This window comes from Aedes aegypti, chromosome 2 (assembly GCF_002204515.2).
Source record: "Aedes aegypti strain LVP_AGWG chromosome 2, AaegL5.0 Primary Assembly, whole genome shotgun sequence".
Classification (NCBI taxonomy): Eukaryota; Metazoa; Arthropoda; class Insecta; order Diptera; family Culicidae; genus Aedes; species Aedes aegypti.
The window spans coordinates 245,489,290-245,511,983 of record NC_035108.1 but is presented as its reverse complement, the minus strand read 5'-3'; the positions used below and the strand labels follow the sequence as shown (position 1 = coordinate 245,511,983).

Sequence of the window (22,694 nt, the reverse complement as noted above, 5' to 3'; positions counted from 1 at the left end):
TTTAAACCGTCTTCAGCCAAAGGCTGCACAGACTGAACAATCACGAACATTATTAGGCAACGGACAACACGGAACACCCAGTAGCCCAGTGATGAATTTTTCGTTTGACAAAAAGCTTCCACCGACTGGAGCGGGAATCGAACCCACGCTTCGTGGCGCAATACGCCTGAACGACTGACGCCGCTAACCGCACGTCCACGAAGTTCAGTAGTACTAGAGTAAGAGTAGATTTTTATTATTTTTGTGTTTATTGATGTATATACCTTCAAAGAACAGCCTTCTAATGAAAGAAGGGTAAATTTCTGATGAAATCAGTAACAGGTGCAAGCAGAACAATATTAACATAGCGAAGCTTCGAAGAAGTGCCAACGATGATAAGAAGTCGAGATTAGCTTTAAAATTACCAACTATTTTCATGCCAATGATTATTAGACCAGTAGGGTCGGTGTTCCCTTAGTAGACAGTCTCCTACAGTCGCACTACTTAGTGGCTTTTTACGGCCATTGTGCTATGACATTTGCTTTTTTGACATGAAAGACGAGCTATTTATCTAAGTATCATTGCTACACAGCTCGATTTTGTCCAAAAAATGATCGAAATCCTAAAATTAAAACCCCTTTGCACCTATAGTAAACTATAGTCAAGAAAATTGAGTTTAAATATGCAGTGAACCTTCGATTTTCTTGTTTATTCATTACATTTCTATATTTTTTCTGGACCTTGCCTGTGATATCTAACATTTCACAAATCCATCAAACGAAAATTTGACGAAAGTTTGTCAGACCCTCGTTGACACTGTTTGATAGAATTTCAGAAGATCGTAGATCTGTGTGAGCAACAATGACCACTATTATCTATTTTGCGCTAGTATTGCACCTGTTCGTTTTAGCTCATCTTCATGAGAGAAGCGAGGCAAAACACTGATTAGATAATCCAATTCAATACGTTTTGTTAATCTGAGAAGTAACCCAGAATGGCCACATTTAAATTTTCGTATGAGTCGTAGCGTTAAACTGAAAGATGACATTTATGAAGTTGCACAGCTTTACGGTATATAATGTCATGCAATTTCACATTTTCTTACAATTTACGTTACAATCTAACCATCTATTGTTTCATACACAGTCATGAAGCATTGAATGATCATTCTATCACAAGATCCATCCAAGACATCTTGTGTGATTCATCAAGCTTTGGGATAATTTATTTCATGAAAGTTTACTATCACCCCAAATAGTCCATTTCACCCCAGCCTCCCCTCCATATTCATCCAGTTTAAATTGCTTTTCGTGTTGGTCCCTAGTTCACAGCAGCAGTGCCGATATACTGGCGTCAGTGAGTTGATTCCAACCAAAACGGCAACAACTGCAGATTTGCGAAGTGCGGTTGTCGCAAGCGAAAATTATTGATTTCCGTTAATTTCTTTAGCACCATATGTGAGCTGGAAGCGGAATCTGCGTGGTGCCTAAAGTTATGTTGACGGAGATATACTGGAATGTAAGAAAATGATTGGAGGTTTTATAAGCGGAGATATTTTGGGAGAAATGCAAATCTCCAATTGTGTCCATGATGCTGCGCTATCTTATCATTGTTACTTGAGTGAATGAATCAGATGAAAGATTGAGAAACGTTTTATAGATATATCTGTTTTGAATTCGATGCAAAATGTTAGATAGCTCCAAAGCAACAATGATTCCGCCTGTTTTTAGTAGTCTCGATAGAAATTGATCACTCCTACGACCTCTTATTGTTCTTTTGCATAAAGTCTTGCTAAACGAATGAAATTGATATCATTCTCTTCTGTAGAGAACGTTGAGAAAAGCTTGCGAAATATATTCTCTTATCAGACCCACCTTTATTGATAATAATTTACGATCGAATAATTTATTCAATTATCTACGACTCACTTTTGATTTAGAAAACAGAATCAGTCTCAGTTGAACCATCGATATCGCTAGAACGAAAAAAGTTAACATCACAATATGGAAATCAACCTTGAACTTTGGATTGCGGTCATTTCAATTGGGATACTGCTCTACAAGTGGATAACCCGTAACAATGACTATTTTCACGAGAAACCAATACCCTCGATGGCAGTTAAACCGTTCTTCGGAGGCATAGCCCCGCTCGTTTTCAAATCATTCTCGATGAATGGGTTCATCAGTCACATCTATCAAAAGTACCCAAATGTGAAGTAAGTTTGAGGATAACTTATTTTTGCAAGATTAATCAATGAAAGTTTATTACGAATTTCAGAGTTTTTGGATTTTTTGATGCATTGACACCAATCTTCGTCGTACGGGATCCGGAGCTGATCAAGAAGATTACCGTCAAGGACTTTGACCATTTCATCGATCATCTGCCCATGTTCGGCAACAGTGAAAACGATAATCCTTACTCTATTTTCGGCAAAACTTTATTTGCCTTGACCGGAAAAAAGTGGCGCCAAATGCGAGCAACTCTAAGTCCTGCCTTCACCGGTAGCAAAATGCGGAAGATGTTTGAACTGGTCATCGAGTGTAGCGACAGTGTTGCACAGTTCTACAAGACTCAGTCGAATGAAACGCATGAAGTGGAGCTCACCGATTTGTTAACACGTTTCGGTTTTGATGTGATCGCAAGCTGTGCTTTCGGCATCCGAATGGACTCGTTAAGAGACAGAGATAACGATTTCTACAACAACGGCATAAAAATGAGGCGTTTTCAGCGATTGAGTGTCGCTATACGGTTTGTTATGTTTAAGTTCTGCCCTACGCTGATGGGTAAACTGGGAATCGATGTCATCGATCGGGATCAAGTTCGATACTTCAGTGCTCTCATAAAGGACGCCGTGAAACAACGCCAGACCAAGGATATCATTCGACACGACATGATTCAGCTTCTCATTCAAGCTCGAAAAGGTACGTTGAAGCATCAAGAAGAGAAGGAAGTCGAAGAAGGATTCGCTACAGTCAAAGAATCTAGCATTGGGAAGACCAACGTTACGTTCAATATGACCGACAACGAAATGATCGCCCAAGCCTTCGTATTCTTTTTGGCTGGATTTGAAACGGTGTCCACCGCTCTAACTTTTCTAATTCACGATCTTGTAATGAACAAAGACGTGCAACATCGATTGTACGAGGAAGTAGCGAGTACCCACGAGTATCTCCAAGGAAAGCATCTGAATTACGACACCCTCCAGAAGATGAAATACATGGATATGGTCGTTTCGGAAAGTATGCGGATGCGTCCTGCGGGACCATTTATGGATCGCGTTTGCATTCACGACTATGATTTGGATGACGGACAAGGCCTGAAGTTCACCATCGACAAAGGGACTGCCGTTTGGATTCCAGTACAAGGAATCCACATGGATCCCAAGTACTATCCGAATCCGGAGAGATTCGACCCGGAACGATTCAACGACGAAAACAAGGCAGCCATCAATCCGATGACGTATTTGCCGTTCGGAATTGGACCGAGAAACTGTATCGGATCGCGTTTTGCTCTGATGGAAATCAAAGCCATCGTGTATTATCTGCTGTTGCATTTTTCATTCGAAGCCAACAGGAAAACTCAAATTCCACTGAAGCTACGCAAAGGATTCACCGTTGTGGCCGCTGAAGGCGAAGTTTGGATTGATCTAAAGGCCAGATAAGGAAAATTTGTAATCATAAAAAATACTTTGGAAAAAAAAAGTTACAACATACAACTTTCAGCCAAATTGAACTATTATATAACTTTATCAACCTTCTCTATAATAGTTATTGTATAATTTAATTGAAGGAAATAACCACAAGACAGCTCAATACCTGCACCACCAAGTCTGCTTTTATCCTTACCAGGGGTTGAATTTTGAAAAAAATTAAGAATATCTCTCACTAATGACTCTCTGTAACAATCATGATCCGCTGCACATCATGAGAGTCTTTTTATCGTCTACTGCTACAGCTCTGGTTATATCGGGAGGATTATAGTTGATGATAAAATACACCTAAACAAACTTCAAACCGAAGGGGATGTTTGGTATCATAGATCTTGCTTGTAAAGTAAAACACCTACTCCCAATCGTAAATTAGCGCTCACTCTTTAGGGCCCTCTTTCACAGCTGCTATTTATCAAATTTGTTACAACTTGCGATTCATTGTCGATCATGGACCAATACAGATGAGATGTTTTTCTTCGCTTGCTTTGATCGTGCTTTGGAATCAATTAAGAACGAGTTCTAATCTGATTTACCTGAGTTATCTCAGGGATGTCAAAAATCCTTGTTTGCGGATGACACAGGCTTCTCCGCCAAAGGACGAAGCCTGCGTGTCATCTGTAGTCGATTGCAAAAAAGTTTGGATATTTTTTCTTCATACTTGCAGAAATGGAAGATTTCTCATAATGCTACCAAAACGCAACTAATAATATTCCCACATAAACAAAAAGCTCTTTATTTGAAACCTTCAAGTAGACATGTTGTCACGATGAGAGGGGTTCCAATAAATTGGTCAGAAGTTAAGTACCGTTTTGATTCATATTACGGACACTTAAGGCCTCAGGGAAGTATAACACAGCATAGAGCATAGGGGGAGATCCCCCAGTACCGGACACTTAAGCCACTAAATTCATAATTCGAAAAATATTGATTTTATGGGCCCGTGTTACTCATTTATGATGAATATTATCATTTTTGTAGTGTACAAAAATAAATTTGAAAATAGATAAATGAATTTTGACATTGCGTTTTGATGATGTATTTTAGTACCAAATTGATCGATCTTGAAAGGTGGAACCCAATACCGGACACGATCTGGAAATGCCTCGAATTCTGTAAATTTGAACATCATTGAATGTGTACACTATAGGAATAGTTTATAATTAGCAATTCAATGCATTTGCAACATTTACAAGAATAATGTGAGTTTTTCTTAGTTTGCAAGATGCCTATCAAAAACCTCTTTCATATATGATGAAAAATAGCACATTTTACGATGTTGTTCTGAATGTTCATTCTTCTTAATTTTATTGCATGTTTGATACCATGATCAACGGAACCCATGAAAAATGAAAGTATTCTGAGACACTGGTGCAATAATTACAAAGATTTCATATAAAAAATCAAGCTGTCCGAAACTGAGGGACAGGAGGTACTTAACCAAAATTGTAATTTGTCCATATTTACTTCAATTATGCTACAAAATACATTCATACTATCAAATTAGGATTGTGTTCGATCATGCTTGCGGGATCCAAAGTATTTTTTCATATTCAAAGTAATTACTAAATAGGCTCAAAATTAAGAAAATACGTCAATTTTTTTAAGATTCTCAAACTTTTATACTTTTTTAAAAAGGCATGCATATTTCAAGGATGTGTTATTCTACGCAAACATTAGTCTACATAAGAGCTTTCTTTTCTACTAATACACCATCTTGACTGGACCATGATTTCTCAATGTTTCGACTTTGTCCGGTATTGGGTGCTGTCCGGCACTGGGGGATCTCCCCCTACATAATAAATAATTCTGTAAGATTCCTCAACGTTATCGTGCACCGGAAACATTTAACTTTCGAATGGTGGGTAAAGAATACGCTTCCGCTATTTGAATAATTTAAAATAAATCGAAATGTAAGGCCTTTTGATGATTCTTATTTCGGACGCTTCCTCACTTTTGCCTCATATTCCGGACACATTGATTCGAATTCCGGACAGCTCATGAGAATCATGGTAAGAAAGGTCAAATCATCAATTGAAATCGCTATACCACTAAAGAGACGTCTATGGCAGTTGGGCATTATAATTTTGCATAGATATTTATGGAAATAGCTTATTGAAACGAGCTTAGCTTAGCTTAGCTTAGACTGACTACACATATCAATGGTTGCTATTCCGTGATTGACCGAAGTCAGTGAAAATGCACAAAGAATCAACTAGAAGTTCAGCTGGGATTGGCCATAATCTTCTTCAGTGTGCATAATTCAGTGCCTCTATTTATACAAGGTCAATAACGGCGCCGGCCACGTCCTTGCAGTCAGGTGGGATTGAGGGAAGGAATGTTAGTGTGTAATCTTTGCTATTTGGAGACCGTGTTTGCCTCTGCATCTCCACAAAGGTTACTGGGAGGGATGTTTGTTAATGGGGAGGATCGTTGGGTCAAAGGATTCACTTTGATAAGCGATTAGACCATGATAAACAATGATTTGTGAGATATATACATGCTTATACGTAAATATAATTGTTCATATAATTTCTATGTAGAGCAATATTATGCCGACACTTGAGGTGACGAACCATTCAAAGTTTGTTGAACAAATACCTAAATGTAACATTCCTACAGCTGTCAGTACGAAAACATGTGTTATTATATTTTACTCATTTGAAAAGAAACAAAAGACTCAATTGGTTGGGACATCATAGAACACTCTTATTCTTATGCCGACACTTACAGTGGCGAACCATCCAAAGTTTGTTGAATAAAGTGAACCTTTCGCAAGTATACACTTGTAGTGTCGAACCATTCAAAGTTTTTTTAATTACAAAAATAAAGGTATATAAGGGGTGTTCTGAAAAAAAAATGTTAATCATAAATAAATCATGAATCAGAGTTTGTGTCGACACTCACAGTGACGAACCATCCATAGTTTGTTGAAACATCATATTTACATCCCACCATTGTAACGATTAAATGTGCAGTCATACATATTTTATAGATTAGAAATAGTAGCATGAAACGAGCTCACCAATTGATCCGTTATCCTTGACTGAGCAGCCACAATCCACTTTCAGCTTCACTCGTTTGCTCGGCTAGCACTCAGAAAAAAAAATAGGCGCGCGACCCGTAAAAAACACGGACGACAGCTCGGGCTTTCTTGACGCACTTCCCAAGAGCAAGCGTCAAGGTCGTCGAAAGATCAAAAAGAACGAACCGATCGCGGCACTTTTTAACTTACTCCAACCGAACTCCCCGATCACGCCACTTTTTCACTTACTAGACCGACGCGCGACATGTTTGATCCTGCCCTCGTCGCTCGCTCCGGCAAAAGCAAGCGTCAAGGTCGAAAGATCAAACGGAACTACAGGAAATAGCTTATTGAAACGAGCCTCGAAAAAGTGAACTTTTGAACGGCAAAAATTGAAACGTTTCGTGTGAAATCCCAACTAACAATTTTAGCGCTATAAGCTAAGATTATTTGCTTTGTGCTGTATAACAGTTGAATTGAAGCAGCGAACGCAGCAAAATATGAAAGCTGTCAAAAATAGAACGATAAGCGTTAATACAGCTGTAACGCAAACGTTTTGCAGCTACAAATCTGAATAAATTTCATCAGTTGTCGCTTTTGCAGCTTTCACTAAGCTGTAACTCAACACCTTAAAGGATAGCAACCTAATGATGTGGAATAAAACTCGCAATCATCAATCCGGCTGCTTCTATACAATATGATTTGTTATGCTGCTCAATATATATTTAAGAAGCGCTTTGTCGTTAGTTATACAGCGAGCATACAGCAGTATGCTGTAAAACAACAACTTGTGGCGCATCTACTCAGCTTGTTGGATGTAAACATTGCGTTTGACGTTTCACACCCTTTTACAGCCTGATGAAGTGGTGTAAGCGTGGCTATGGCATCTTTTAAGATCATTATAAAATATTGTGTGAACCGTTTTCGATGTAGAACAAAACGGTGTGTTTTCTTTGCCTTTCGATATAGACTGTGGTGGCAACAATGACAGCGTCGAGACTTGTGGATGCAGAGATCGTGAGTTCGATTCCAAGCGGTGGCAGGTAACGTTGCGACCATTAAATTCAGATACTTATGATATGAATTCCGGAAGCTGTGAAACAGCTTGAAAATAATATTTAATCGATAATACAGCGAAGCTGTATAATAATTATTCAACAGTTGCAAAATGGTTGAGAATGCGCCTTCCGAAGATGTTATACAGCTACTTGTCGTATAACTGTCGAGATAGAGCAATGATCGATATGAATAAGAGCTGCCAACACAGCTTAAAAGTAGCTGAGTAGATTCGCCAGATTTGTTGGTAAAAGGATCGCATAGAAGCATTCGTTTGTATGTACAGCGCCTTTACTCAGCATAAAGCCGTATAAAGAAGGCCTAGAGAATGTTTACATTTGCACTAAATGTTAGTTGGGATGTTTCCTATACAAAGTAGAGTGTTCGGAATAAGAAGCTGTCCGTAATATGAATCAAAACGGTATCTAGGGCTCATGCTAGATAAAAATTTAACTTTCAAAAATCACATTGAGGGCATTCAAGCCAAATGTAATAAATATGTAAAATGTCTCTATTCCCTTATGATTAGAAAATCAAAACTTTGTCTTAAGAACAAGCTTTTGATATTCAAACAAATTTTCAGGCCAGCCAGCATACAATAGCTGTACCAATATGGACTAGCTGTTGTAATACCAGGAAGAAAGCTCTGCAGAGAATTCAAAATAAAATTTTGAAAATGATTCTGAAGCTTCCTCCCTGGCATAGTACCAATGAGTTACATAGTATATCCAATGTTGAAACATTGGACAAATGTCAAATAAAATAATCAATAATTTCAGGCAAAAATCGTTACAATCTTCTATTGCCACGATTAATGCGTTATTTGTTTAGGTTAAGTTAGGTTTAGTAAATTGAAAACGTTATTTTTTTTCTTTTATAAACAGGTGAAGTCAACTCACCTGTAAAAAATCTGAACTGCTACAGCAAATGAAATGTAATATGTTGTTAACAAAATGTTAATATAATCTTAAATATGTTTTACCAAATTAGGATGATGGTGTTGTCTAATAACACAGAACACCTAGATATAAGAAATGAATGTAATGTTTGGAATGATACTAATAAAAAAAATGAAAAAAAAGGATCATCATGAAAAGGGATTTTTACGTGGATCCTTGGAGGAGCAAATGGAGTTATTCATAAATCTAAAAAGAGTTATCACGAGCGATTCCCAAAGGAATATCTAACTAAACAAACATACTAGACCACTCTTACAAGGCATAAAAAAAGAAAGCTCAAAGTTATTCCTAAAACAATATAATTCTAAGGAATTCCGGATGTATACTTGGAGAAATCTCTATCAACTTCTTAGTAAGTTCTTTATTAGAACTATTGAAACAATTCATAAATGGTGTGTGGTTTGAAGAAAGTTTTGTTAGGATTTCAACAATGCATTCAAAAAATGCCTTAGGATATCCAAATTTCTCTTAGGTTTCCAAAATACACAAAGTTTCTGGAAACCCCTTGAGTGATCATTGAATGAATTTCTTGAAGAATCGTAAGAAAAAAACTCTAGAGAGTGAGTGATCATTGAATGAATTTCTTGAAGAATCGTAAGAAAAAACTCTAGAGAAGGCGGAATTCATGGGGTATATGTGAAGCAATCTCTAATCAAATTATTATTGACCTTGTTATTCCAAGCATTTCTGGACGAGTTTATTTTGTGATAACTTGGCAATTATTTGGCCAAAGCCTCTTGAATTCCTGCCAATGGAATTAAAATATATTGTGAAATGTTGATAGAACCTCCAAATTGTAAGAGACGAACCAGCCAAGGGCTGAAAGTCTCTCTAATAAAGAAAATTCATTCATTCATTCAACCTCCAAATGATTTCCGGTGAGATCTTTGTCTAAAAATAAGATTTTGGTGAAATCCGAAAATTAGGTCGCAATTTATTCATAAATATAAATGCTGTACTCAAGAAATACAATCACAAGTTTGATTTGATTTGCAAAATTCTCCAACGACCTGGGAATGTTTTTTTAATTAAAAATTTGATTTGAAATCTTTTTGATTGATTTGTGTTTGGGGCCTTCCTTAGCCGAGTGGTTAGAGTCGGCGGCTACAAAGCAAAGCCATGCTGAAGGTGTCTGGGTTCAATTCCCGGTCGGTCCATGATCTTTTCGTTATGGAAATTTCCTTGATTTACCTGGGCATAAAGTATAATCGTACCTACCACACGATATACGAATGCAAAAATGGCAACTTTGGCAAAGAAAGCTTTCAGTTAATAACTGTGGAAGTGCTCATAAGAACACTAAGCTGAGAAGCAGGCTCTGTCCCGGTGAGGACGTAATTCCAAAAATAAGGAGTTGATTGATTTCTGGAAAGCTCTTTGTCAGAAGTCCGATTTTAAATCAGCCTCCAAGAATTAAACTGTGAAAAATTCAAACAATATATCAATAATTGTAGTAAATTTTTGTTATTTTTTTTATCAACCATGGTTGGGGAGGGGCAACGGCGGTCCTTGTTTATGTGGTTGAAAGCAACATTCAATGCGCTTTCACGTTTGACAAATTCCAGTTTTTTTACTCTACCAATTAGGTATTTTTGTCGGCTCTGCTATCATCCTTCCACTGTGCAGGAACGATGTAGGAGGACCAACCACGTCAAACAGTAGGTGGAAAACTTTGAATAGTCCTACGCCAGATCCTTTCACGCACGGAATGTGACCATTCTGTGGTAAAGAGCGAACTAGAAAGGGGGGAGATATGTAGTTGAGTAATTTATTTGTTTATTTTTTCTGTACATCGGACCACTTTCTTCCATTTGTTTCGAGGCCTCCGTCTATCCCCACGTGCAGTGGCAAGTCAATAGGGGAGACTGGGGAGAATTGATTTCCCTTTTTAAATGTGCATGAACACTGCAGGGAAATCATAAGACGAGAGTTCTGCACAGGCTCTAAAGTAAACATGTTTCGCAAAATCATTCATTACAAAATGTTTATACATCACGTAAAAGTATTTAAAAGTTTGTCCAATGGCAAGCCTTATGGGATCGTAAAAATGGTATAATGTTTGGTGTACTATTTAGATTTTTTTACTATGTACACTGCATGGATGATTCCAACTAGAAATTTATTAGACCACAAATAAAATATCTGTATATCAGTTGAGAGATCAGAAACACGTCTAAAAAAAAAGGTAATGATAAGCTTATTGTTTGACTTTACTTATTTTATTCTCCAAGTTCTGAAAATTTGAGACCGGTTGTTAAAATATAAGCAATTTTTAATATTTTTAAGCCGTTCAAAAGATTTTTGTTGAATTCAATTTGAGTGTATCCTGAAACTGCTCTCAATGCATTATTTTTCATATCGTATGATACATTTCCAGCTCTGACATTGTCTTTCGTATAGACGAAGTATTGCACAAAATTAGTTAGATCAGAACTGTTTGAGATTCCGAGAAAATATTGTAGGATCAAGTCTCCCCTACTCAATCGTGGCTGCGTGTGCGTTTCGTTTAACCACCTACCATATTGCGAGAGTCGACCACCCACCCAGGAGCTGACGCTACGCGGCGCTTAGAAACATAAATGACACCGAACGGAACGACTCACGAAGCATTAAAGGGGATGAAATGGAATGTTCATAAAAGTGTCGTTAGGCGATTCCGCAGTAAATTGAAACCCGTTGATGTATAGTCAATCTAGTCTAGTTACTGCTTCTGCTGCTGGTGGTACAGGTATAGTCCCGGCGACAGGGATAATGGAAGGTAATGGTCATAAAGCTGGTAATTACTGATGGTTATTGCGAGCAAATCCGATATTTATAACAGGTCATTTGGTGTGTTTATGTGAGCTGGAGTGCTTATAGCTTATAGGGTACAATATCGATCATCATCAAATAAAGATATAAATGGATGTTTCAAACACAAACTGAACCCAACAAGCAATTTCTTTTAAGGTGAAGATGAATCGAAGCCAAACCTCAAATTTTAAAGAGCACAAATCTGGAGAACCAAACATCTGTTCAAGCTGAAAACTTCATCGATTGGTCACCTTCATCTACTGACCAATCGATTAAGTTTTCAGCTTAAACGGATGTTTGGTTCGCCAGATTTGTGCTCTTTTAAAATTTGAGGTTTGGCTTCGATTCATTTTCACTATAAATTTTAAACGTAAGCAATGCATTTCTAGACTCAGACGCCGTAGGACACAACAGAATCTAAATTATTATTCGATATTCTGTATCTCGATATTTCCCCTAACTCGATGGAATCCGCGGTCCCTTCAATCTAGCATGCTTTGATACCTCTGTAAGTCGGTACCTCTCTAACTCGATGTTCCCTAACTCGATGCTACCTGTTTCAGTTTCCCAAGTAAGTTTACCTCTCTAACTCGATATTTTCATGAAAAGTTCCGAATGTCCTCCAAACGTTAATAAATTTCATGAATTTGATTATAATGATTAAACTGATAGTAAAATTAGAGTTTACTGTCAATTTCTGGGTGGTAAAATTTTTAATTTTTGCTAATCGGTAAAAAGGTGTCACAAAAGTAAATGTGGTAAAATTGTATTGTTTTTCAAGTGAAAATAACTATTCTGAATGTATTTTGTCAAAATAATGAAAAGTTTTAAATTTGAAAAATATGTGTTCTGTATCTCGATACCTCCCTAACTCGATGGTCCCTTCAATATCGAGTAAGGGAGAGTTAACTGTAATTGATATTAAATTGTAACATTTACCTTAAGATAATGTTAGTTTTAGCAATCGAATACATACAGCATGGTAACGTTGGTTAAGATATTTTGTGTATGCCGTACGATAAAAACCTTCCTGATTCACGCTACTCTCTGCGTCAAAGATCATTGGAAGAAAATCAAAAATCGGTTCACAGGTCGCTGAGAACTAGCTGCTTGAGCATTTAGGTTTCACTTATTTTCTTACTACGGTATTTGGAGTATTAACAAGAAGTACTTTCTCACTTTTCCGTTTATGGGTACTGGATTTACTGAGAAATCTTAGATTATTCATAGATCTACACAAACTTTGTTGGTTCCACTTTTGATGAATTGGGACAAAATTGTCCTTGCTTCAAGTGATCACACAATTATTTGATACTTTAATAATAGGAAATTTTCAACACATTTCTCTTTACGGGAAAAGTGGACGCCTGAATATTTGTAAAGAGGTACATCAAACAATCAGGGCTATGAAATGGTTCACCAACGATAACGGCCTAAAACTAATAACTTTTGCTACAGCAAGAGGGATGGCCAGCATCAGCATCTACTTTGCACGCAAAGACATCCGAAAGCACACCTGGGTGCACCCAAATGGCGAGCTCTGCAACCAAATAAACCATGTTTTGGTGGACGGCTGACCTTTCTCGGATGTCATCGATGTAAAAACCTTCAGAGGTCCAAACATTGACTCTGATCACTATCTCATTGTCAGTGAAATTCGTGCACGGTTGTCTATGATGGCGAACACAAGAGCACAGCGACCGTTGTGTTCCAATATCCAGCGTTTATCAACAGAAGGTGTAGCATACGAGTACCGCCGGAAGCTTGATGAGCGGATAAGGGGAACCAGCGTAGGCGATAACCTAGACAATTTGTGGGAATCTAGCCACGGATTACTGCTCAGAGACGACCCAGAAATGGTTGGTTTGATTAGGAGTGCCAGAATGTGGTGCATGAGAAGAATGTTGTCAAAAGCCGGCTGTTATAGTCTGGTACTCAGCAGAATAGAGAGCGGTACAAGGAAGCGATAGCAGCCGAGAAAAGAATTCACGACAGAAAGAAAAGAACAGTATTAAGAAGATATCATTACTGAGGTGCAAAACAACATGGAACTGTCAACTGTCAATGGCATACGGAGAAAAACAGCGTCATCTTCCGTCATGTGCAATGACCGTGAAGGAAACTTGCTGACAGGCTTAATCTTGGTGGATGCCAAATGAGAGGAGCACTTTGAGCATTTGTTGAACGGAGAGAACACGAGCGAATCTGAGAACAGATTAACCATCAGCCACAAGGGACAAGCTGTGGAGCCTTCAACGCTAGTTGAGGTTAGAAGAGCAATCAAGGAGTTGAAGAGCTGTAAAACTTCTGGAAAAGACGAGCTCCCGGCCGAACTTTTCCGGCACTGTTGTGAGCAGCTGTACGAAATACTGCATCGTACTCTGTTAAGGATATTGGAGAAAGAAGAATTACCTTCTAGCTGGCTGGAGGGTCTCATCTGTCCTCTGTATAAGAAGGGACACAGACTGGAATGCGCCAATTACCAAGGAATAACGCTCTTCAATTCGGCGTAAAAAATAATGTCGCGTGTTCTGTTCAACAGATTGAGACCGCTGAAGGAGTCCTTCGTTGGTAAATACCAAGCTGATTTTCGTAAGGGCCGATCAACGACGGACCAACCTTGCGGCAAATCCTTGAAATGTTGTGGAAATACAACTTGCAGGTTCGCAAAGATTCAGCAAAGAGAAATGAGTTAAGGCAGATAATGATAGAACACGGTTTTCCGACGAAACTAATTAGATAGATTCGTGCAACGTTAGATGGGTCAAAATCAAGTGTGCGGGTTGCGGATGAGATTTCGACCTTGTTCGTAACCTCAGATGGATTGAAGCAAGGAGATGCGCTTTCGAATCTTTTGTTCCACATTGCTCTCGAAGGAGCTATTAGGAGAGCAGGCGTGCAAAGAAGCGGCACCATCGTCACCCGGTCGCATATGTTCCTGGGTTTTCCGGACGATATAGATATAATCGGAATTGATCGTCGAGCCGTAGAAGAGGCATTCGTGCCTTTTAAAAGGGATATTGCAAGGATTGTACTTACCGTCAGCACCAGCACTGGGTGGTGACAAATTTGAAGTAGTGGAAGAATTTATCTATCTTGGTACATTAGTGATGTGTGCGATAATGATGAAAAGGCGTTTTGCAGGTATGAATAGAGCCTTTGATGGGCTCCGTAACCAGCTTTAGTCGCGTAGCCTGCAGACACTAATCCTTCCAGTTGCTTTATACGGCCATGTTGGAATCCCTGGCCGCATTAAATGTAGAACTGGCAAATGTGGGTACAGTCAGTATCTCATGCAGAAATGGTGCAGAATCGATTATCGACTTGACGTTTTGTAGCCCCAACCTTTTAGGTACCATGAACTGACGCGTTGATGACGGTTATACTCATAGCGATCATCAATCGATTCGCTGTAGTATAATACCAGGCGGTCGGAGGGCAGCGCGATGTGATGTATTGGTTGAAGCCCTGAGGCGCGAACTGAACACTCTGCACCTAAACGGCGAAGAGATAGTTGCTGTGATATCACGAGCTTGTGATGCCGAGAATCATGCCGAGAAAGGCTCCTCCTAGAGAGAATAGGCTGCCGGTGTACTGGTGGTGCGAATCAATTGCAAATCTTCGAGCAATCTGCCTTCGAGCTAGACTAAAAATGCAGCGCGCACGCACCGAGGCACAAATAGAAGAACGCGGTGCAGCATTCAGAGAGGCAAAGTTAGCTCTCAAAAAGCAAATCAAGAGTCGAAAACGGGCATGCTTTGATAGTCTATGCCAGAGTGCCAACTCGAGTCTGTGGGGTGACGCCTACAGAGTGGTAATGGCTAAGACCAAAGGTGCCATAGCGCCCCAAGAGAAGTCACCCAAGTTGCTGCGATCGATAATTGATGTTCTCGCATCATCCCACAAGCCTATGGCCCCCAGCGCCGTATGCGGCCGATGAAGGAGAAGAAGTGGCGAGGGTAACGAACGAAGAGCTAGCAGAATTCGCGTCAAACAAGGCACCGGGACCCGATGGTATCCCGAATGTTGCCTTAAAAGCGGCAGTGAATGTGAATCCAGACATGTTCAGAATCACGATGCAACGCTGCATAGATCAAGGAATCTTCCCAGATGTATGAAAGCGACAGAAATTGGTGCTACTCCCAAAGGCGGAAAAACTACCAGGTGACCCGTCGGTGTATAGACTTATCTGTCTACTAGATACGACGAGCAAGTTATTGGAGAGGTTGATCCTCAACAGGCTAGTACCGTATAGAGTAAGGTGGGGCAAAAGTTCGACCTTAGTGGTATAATCAAAGTTTCCAGGAAAATAATACCAGTTGAAACAATACAAATACCATACAGCGAACCTTCAACATATTGGCTATAACTTTGCTGAACAAACTTGTGTCAAAATATTTACCCATTTTTTGTTATAACAGTTTCAAAATTGATTGTCTTAAACGAACTTTTGCCCCACCGGTGGGGCAAAAGTTCGAATCTAGTGTGGGGCAAAAGTTCGTTGGCTAAAACACTAAATATCAATACTTTTATGCCAGGCATACCAGCCGTAAACTTATGTTTGCCGAAAAATACACACTAAATTTTCATCAAAAAATGCTCAAAACAGGGTTAATTGTAATACACCCAAAAAATAGCAGTTTTTCGCAAAACTAAATGAAAATGTAAAATTTTTGTGACATTTTTCGCACGATCAGGCAAATTTCGCTAAATTTGAAGATAATATGTACATTTGAGGAAATTTGAAAAATTTTCTGTGGGTTTATCCATGGGTCGAACTTTTGCCCCGCAAATTCGAACTTTTGCCCCGCTATGGGCCAAAAATTGATTCCAACTATTTATGGAAAAACTAATACACGTCAAAGCATCCTTATGATAGGCCTAGAAACGCCCTTACATAAAATATTGAAAAATATTTTATCTTCATTTGGTTCCATGCATCCAAAGTTTGACCAAATATTACAATATTTACGTCGAAAAACAACAAATAGTCATAACTTTTCCAAATCTTAATCGATTTTTAAGATATTTGGAGTGAAAGTCTCTTACTTGAATAGCATTGGAACCACCATGACATTTCTAAGTTTTGATTTGATTTGAGCTAGAAATCTTAAAAAGAAACTCTTGACCCACTCGAACTTTTACCCCACTTTACTCTACGGAAGGTGCGGACGGCCTGTCCAACAACCAGTTTGGACTCAGGAAAGGTAAATCTACTCTGAACGCTATCCGGTTGGTTGTTCAGACAGCTGAGGTGGCAGTCGAGCATAAAAGGAGCGGCATCCGTTACTGCGCGGTCGTCACTCTGGATGTTAAGAATGCGTTCAACAGCGCAAGCTGGGAAGCGATTGCTCACGCTCTTTACCGTTTCACGGTGCTGGTGCACTTTTGTAAGCGTCTTAAAAACTATGTTGATGGTAGGATTCTTCTATATGACACAAAGGGGCAGAAAAGCGTTCAAATTACTGTGGGAGTACCTCAAGGTTCAACCCTGGACCCAATATTGTGGAATACGATGTTCGATGACGTACGGAGGTTGCTGCCTCCGATAGGGTGTTAAGATGATTCTACCCCATTACCCCGAATGCCATTTCCCCGATTGCCATCACCCCGAAATCCATTACCCCGAATGTACCATTACCCCGAATTCCATCACCCCGAACGCTATTTCCCCGAATTTACAATTATCTTGACATGATCATATTGATGACATTTCCCCACGATATTGGAATTCGGGGTAATGTCATTCGGGGTGATGGTTCGTTCGGGGCTTTGGAATGCGGGGTAATGGCGTTCGGGTTCATGGCATTCGGGGTAATGGGGTAGAATCTGTTAAGATTGTTGGTTTCGCCAATAAAATCACCGAATCGATCACTGAATAGATGATGGAAGTAGAGTTGGCAGCAGCGCACTCTATCTTCATAGTTGAGGAATGGATGAGGTCTAGAAAACTAGGACTGACCTGTCATAAGACTGAGGTGGTGGTGATCAACAACCGCAAGTCCGAGCAGGTGATTGAACCATAGAGTATAAGCGATCCCTAAGGCAGCTTGGGGTAATGACCGATGTCAAGCTCAGCTTAGTTAGCCTGTAAAAAACTTCTACGGTTATAGCGGCGCTTTCGAGAATGATGACTATCAGCTCTACTGTAATTGGCTGGCAAGCGTGGCGCTATCCATACTAAGGTATGAAGGAGCAATCTGATCAAAAGCGCTTAGAACGAGCAGAAACCTAGTGTGGTTGGAAAGCACGTACAGGATAATGTGCTTAAGAGTAGCAAGCGCATACCGAACGGTATCTAAAGAGGCCGTGTGCATCATAGCCGGGATGACGCCCATCGGGCTCATCATTAAGGAAGATGTTTAATGCTTCAATCAAAGAGGTACTGGAGGAGTCCGCGACACGTGTAAAGATGCAGCGCTCAGAAGTAGGCAGCTAGAATGGGATAACTCCACTAAGGGTAGGTGGACCTATCGGCTAATACCAAATGTGTCAGATTGGTATGAACGAAACCATGGGGAAGTGAACTTCCACCTGACGCAGTTTCTGTCAGGACATGGTTGCTATAGACAGTACCTGCGTGCCCCAATTTTGCTGGTGTGGAGGAAACAGCGGAGCATTTCGTGTTCGATTGCTCCCGTTTCATTGTTGTGAGAGGTCGCATGCTTGTGTCTAATGATGCCGAGTGCTGAAATGCAGTAACTACGGCTGTCACTCACATTATGTTACAATTGCAGCGCCTGTGGCGCGCCGACCAAGAGTTGGCTGTAGAGGATTAGCCCTGCCGAGGTTGGTCCCTGGTAACATTGTTTAAGTCGGCTAGGAAAAGCAATTTGCCTAGGCTACTTCTGCTACATGTGTTGTGCTGTATGCACTGGCCCTGCCCGAAGCAATACCGTAAGGTGATTCCAGGCAGACAAGGGTCTGATGCCAAGGGTAATGTCTGTGCATTATGTACATCACTTGAGCAATTCTGCGAGAATTGCTCATGTACAGTGCATGGGCTTGTTTTGGTGGGTCGTCAGAGGTACGGCATCTTCATTCCTCACACTCCCTGAGTTACCATCTCAGGGGTCTGATTTCAAAATTCCTTCTTGTAAAAAAATTGATTATTCCCTTTTTGAAGGTAGAGCTGGTATCGGTGTGTTTATTCTTGTGAGCTAAGGCTGAATCTGTTTCAGTCTCTTGGTAGATACTGCACCGTTTTTCAGTCGGAAATACTTGCTCTTATGTGTGAAGTGCAATTAGCACTTCAACAGCACATAATTGATTCAGTAATATACTTCTGTTCAGATAATCAGGCAGCAATAGAAGCTCTTGCTTCGGCGAACTCAAGCTTGAGGCTAGTTATCCCATGTCAAAGTGAGGAACTGAGTTTAGTCAGCTTTATAAACTTGGCCATTCTTCGATCGTTGGAAATTAATTGGCTGATGAGTTTGCTCGCAATGGAGCATTGCACGCTAAATTTCAACTTTTTTCAACCTTTCTCTTTGTCAAGTGTTTTGTATGAGTCCTCCAAAAATTTTGTAAGACATGTCACGCGTGGCTTGTTCCCCCATTAAAGCATGACGTAGTTTGTGCATGACCCCTTATGCGATTTTTCCTCTTCAAGGGATCTCATCTCCATTTCTCTCCCATCTTTCCCTTCTCCTTCCCATCGGGTAGATGATAAAATAGGCTCAAATGCACAAATCTCCCAATTGACGGGGAATGTGTCACTGGTACCGCGCTTCTGATGCATGATACCTGAAAAAAGTTTTCCCTTAAGGCGAAGTAGGCCGTCATTGAGATTTGTGCGCGTCGTTGATGATTGTTGCTAATTCATCTCACGATTTTGGATCAAAAAAGATCAGTTGGTTTTGCACTGACACAGCTGAAAAAGTATCAGCATACTTCATGTATGTTAGCGCGTACAGTGATACTTTTTCAAGTCAATTTAAACTATCAAGACTGAGTTTTATCACTTTGAAATGCAAGGTGAAAAGTCATCATTGTTGCCAAAACGAATGACGGGCTACTTAGCCTTAAATTTTCGAATTGGTTCGGCGAATTTTCCCAAATTTATGCAACAATATCGCATTGCTCGAAACCCGATATATTTCAAAACATGTTAGTTAATTCACACCTAGCTGGCTTATTGTCGCTATGTAACGCATATAGAGTAAAGTGGGGCAAAAGTTCGAGTGGGGCAAGAGTTTCTTTTTAAGATATCTAGCTCAAATCAAATCAAAACTTAGAAATGTCATGGTGGTTCGAATGCTATTCAAGTAAGAGACTTTCACTCCAAATACCATAAAAATCGATTGAGATTTGGAAAAGTTATGGCTGTTTGTTGTTTTTCGACGTAAATATTGTAATATTTGGTCAAACTTTCGATGCATGGAACCAAATAAAGATAAAATATTTTTCAATATTTTATGTAAGGGCGTTTCTAGGCCTATCATAAGGATGCTTTGACGTGTATTAGTTTTTCCATAAATAGTTGGAATCAATTTTTGGCCCATAGCGGGGCAAAAGTTCGAATCTGCGGGGCAAAAGTTCGACCCATGTATAAAACCACGGAAAATTTTTCAAATTTCCTGAAATCTACATATTATCTTCAAATTTAGCGAAATTTGCCTGATCGTGCGAAAACTGTCACAAAAATGTTACATTTTCATTTAGTTTTGCGAAAAACTGCTATTTTTTGGGTGTATTACAATTAACCCTGTTTTGGGCATTTTTTGATGAAAATTTAGTGTGTATTTTTCGGCAAACATAAGTTTACGGTTGGTATAAAGTATGCCTGGCATAAAAGTATTGATATTTTGTGTTTTAGCCAACGAACTTTTGCCCCACACTAGATTCGAACTTTTGCCCCACCGGTGGGGCAAAAGTTCGTTTAAGACAATCAATTTTGAAACTGTTATAACAAAAAATGGGTAAATATTTTGACACAAGTTTGTTCAGCAAAGTTATAGCCAATATGTTGAAGGTTCGCTGTATGGTATTTGTTTTGTTTCATCTGCTATTATTTTCCTGGAAACTTTGATTATACCACTAAGGTCGAACTTTTGCCCCACCTTACTCTAACATAAAACAAGCAAATAGACACATATTTGAGGTTATAAGTTTCCCCTAGATTGAATTCAAGGAAATTAGCTTCAGCAATCAGATTTATTCGAATCATTCTTCCTGAGATTGTTAATGCTCTCATTGTAAGGGAAGACAGAACAGCAGACGAAACACAATGACACGACAAAAGAAACCAAAACAGATTTTCCGCTGACCGAACAAGGAAATCAGATTTAACCAATTTAGCTTCGGCTCTGCAGGAAAATGGGCATTGTGTCTGTTAAGCAAATTCTGGAAGATGTCCGTCTGCTCCAATGTTCCGGCGGCACTGCTTTCCGATGGCCATTTTGCCCAGCCTCCGAGCAGAGCACGTTAACTGATCAAGAAAACACGTCCAACAAAGATCTCAATCTTAATGACCGAAAGCCATCCCCCTTGGGGGGACTCTCTCTCTAAGAAGCACATTTTACCCACAGAGGAAATAAGCATGACTAGCCGCTTTTGCGCTTTCTTCAGTCCCATCATCATCATCGTCATATCAGGCGGCAGAAAGCCTCGGGAGTACAACATGTGACGAGCACATAAAACACCGCCGCAACATTGACGGAGAGAAAAGGATCATTGACCCCATTACAAAACACTGCACAGCACAACATACCTCTAACATCATCAGGCTCGTTCTGTCCGTTCGGATACGACACGACATACAACTGCAACTTTATCCGGGCAATAAAAATTTCGCCCTGCCCCGTAGGAATAGGAATAGGTTGGCTATGGAAGGGCTGAGGGATAGCTATCCGCTGTGTTGCAGAACTGAAAGGAAGGGAAAGTTTTTTTTTAAGGAAACGAACAGATTTTTCCCTTCCACTCGTGCCCATTGTATTAGTGTTTAGTCGTAAATAGGTGGCGATGATAGGGTGACCTGCAGCTGTCAGGAATGAAAATTTATGGCGTAGTATCTTCAAATTTGAAATATGGTTTAGGACTCTCCAGAATTGCCATGTATGGTACCAAATTAATGACAACACTGCTTGATTGTCTTCAAAAGAGCTTTTCTATACCCGATATTGTCAGCCCTCTCTTCAAACCGTTTTCAGCTCCCTAGGGTGCAGAGTTACTTGTGCACTTTAATTATTCACTTTGACATGGGGGGTTTTTCTGGGACTAATTTTCTGGAACTTTGCACACAGAAGTACAGTCGCCTCTCCACAGCTCGGTATCATTGAGATAGGGTGAGATCGAGACATAGAATAAATGTTTAATGAATACTAGATTGAAAATCACTCCGTTACCAGGTAAATTAAAAACAAACAGACGTCATTTCGTCTTTGCAAATTGTTTTGAATCCCCAAAATCTAGTCAAGTAACCTTTGATAATGGGCATATCGACATACGGAGAGAAAATCGGGAATGAAAACCACATCGAGATAGGGAGAGATCGAGATAAGGAGGATATCGAGATATGGAGAGTGAAAATGTATGCAGGGTGAAGGGACCGAACAAACCATCGACAGAGGGAGAGATATCGAGATGTAGAACATCGAGATGTGGAAAGTCGACTGTATCTTAAAAAAAAAATCAATACCGAAGTGAATCAAAATTGTCAAAAAAAGGATCCGGCTCCCTATGTTATGCACATTCACAGTAACTTGAACAGAATAAAAAATATTTGCAGAAAATTACATTATGAAACGGCGTCAGGAAAAGGATCTACGCAAATATGGGCTGACAAAATCAAGTCAGTACTGTACTCCTAACATGAACCATACTTCAAAATAACTACATCAGCCGCTAAGTCCATTTCCAGTTTCTTATGCTTTTCAGGTCGTTTTGATAATTTTATGACCCTTAAGGGCAAATAATCACCTCAAAATTGCGATATCTCCACTATTTGACCAAATGTGGTTTATGCATGCGATTTTTGGCCCTTTGATATGTCACTCAGTAGAAACATTAACCTAAGAATGCTAATGTCGCTGCTGTTCGTGTTACCAACATCTAGTTTGCCACGAACTGACAGCCTGAGTACCGGGCATCAAAGTGTCAAATTAATTGTAAAAACATAAACAACGACAAGGCATTGAACAAACAATGAAACACCATAATTAAAGGTAAGAATAAT

The 22,694-nt window shown here is 39.6% G+C and overlaps 2 protein-coding genes across 4 annotated transcripts in view; both read left to right on the top strand.

Moving 5' to 3' along the window:
* LOC5575449 (E3 ubiquitin-protein ligase TRIM9) overlaps positions 1 to 22,694 on the top strand; it is a 540,877-nt gene that overhangs the window by 117,136 nt on the left and 401,047 nt on the right. The gene's annotated exons all lie outside the window — the stretch shown is intronic.
* Positions 1,317 to 3,743, top strand: LOC5575451 (probable cytochrome P450 9f2). 2 transcript variants are annotated; one of them, XM_001661918.2, is made up of 3 exons: positions 1,317 to 1,497; positions 1,926 to 2,194; positions 2,257 to 3,743. In XM_001661918.2, the coding sequence occupies exons 2-3, from the start codon at positions 1,983 to 1,985 to the stop codon at positions 3,638 to 3,640; spliced, it is 1,596 nt and encodes a 531-aa protein (XP_001661968.1). In that variant the 5' UTR covers positions 1,317 to 1,497; positions 1,926 to 1,982; the 3' UTR covers positions 3,641 to 3,743. The 2 variants fall into 2 exon arrangements, with proteins under 2 accessions (XP_001661968.1, XP_021700373.1); XM_021844681.1 differs by having other exon boundaries at positions 1,919 to 2,194.

Coding starts and splice junctions, on each gene's coding strand:
- LOC5575451 (XM_001661918.2), top strand. CDS start 1,983: ATGGAAATCAACCTTGAACTTTGGATTGCGGTCATTTCAATTGGGATA. Junction 2,195..2,256: donor CAAAAGTACCCAAATGTGAA/GTAAGTTTGAGG, acceptor TACGAATTTCAG/AGTTTTTGGATTTTTTGATG.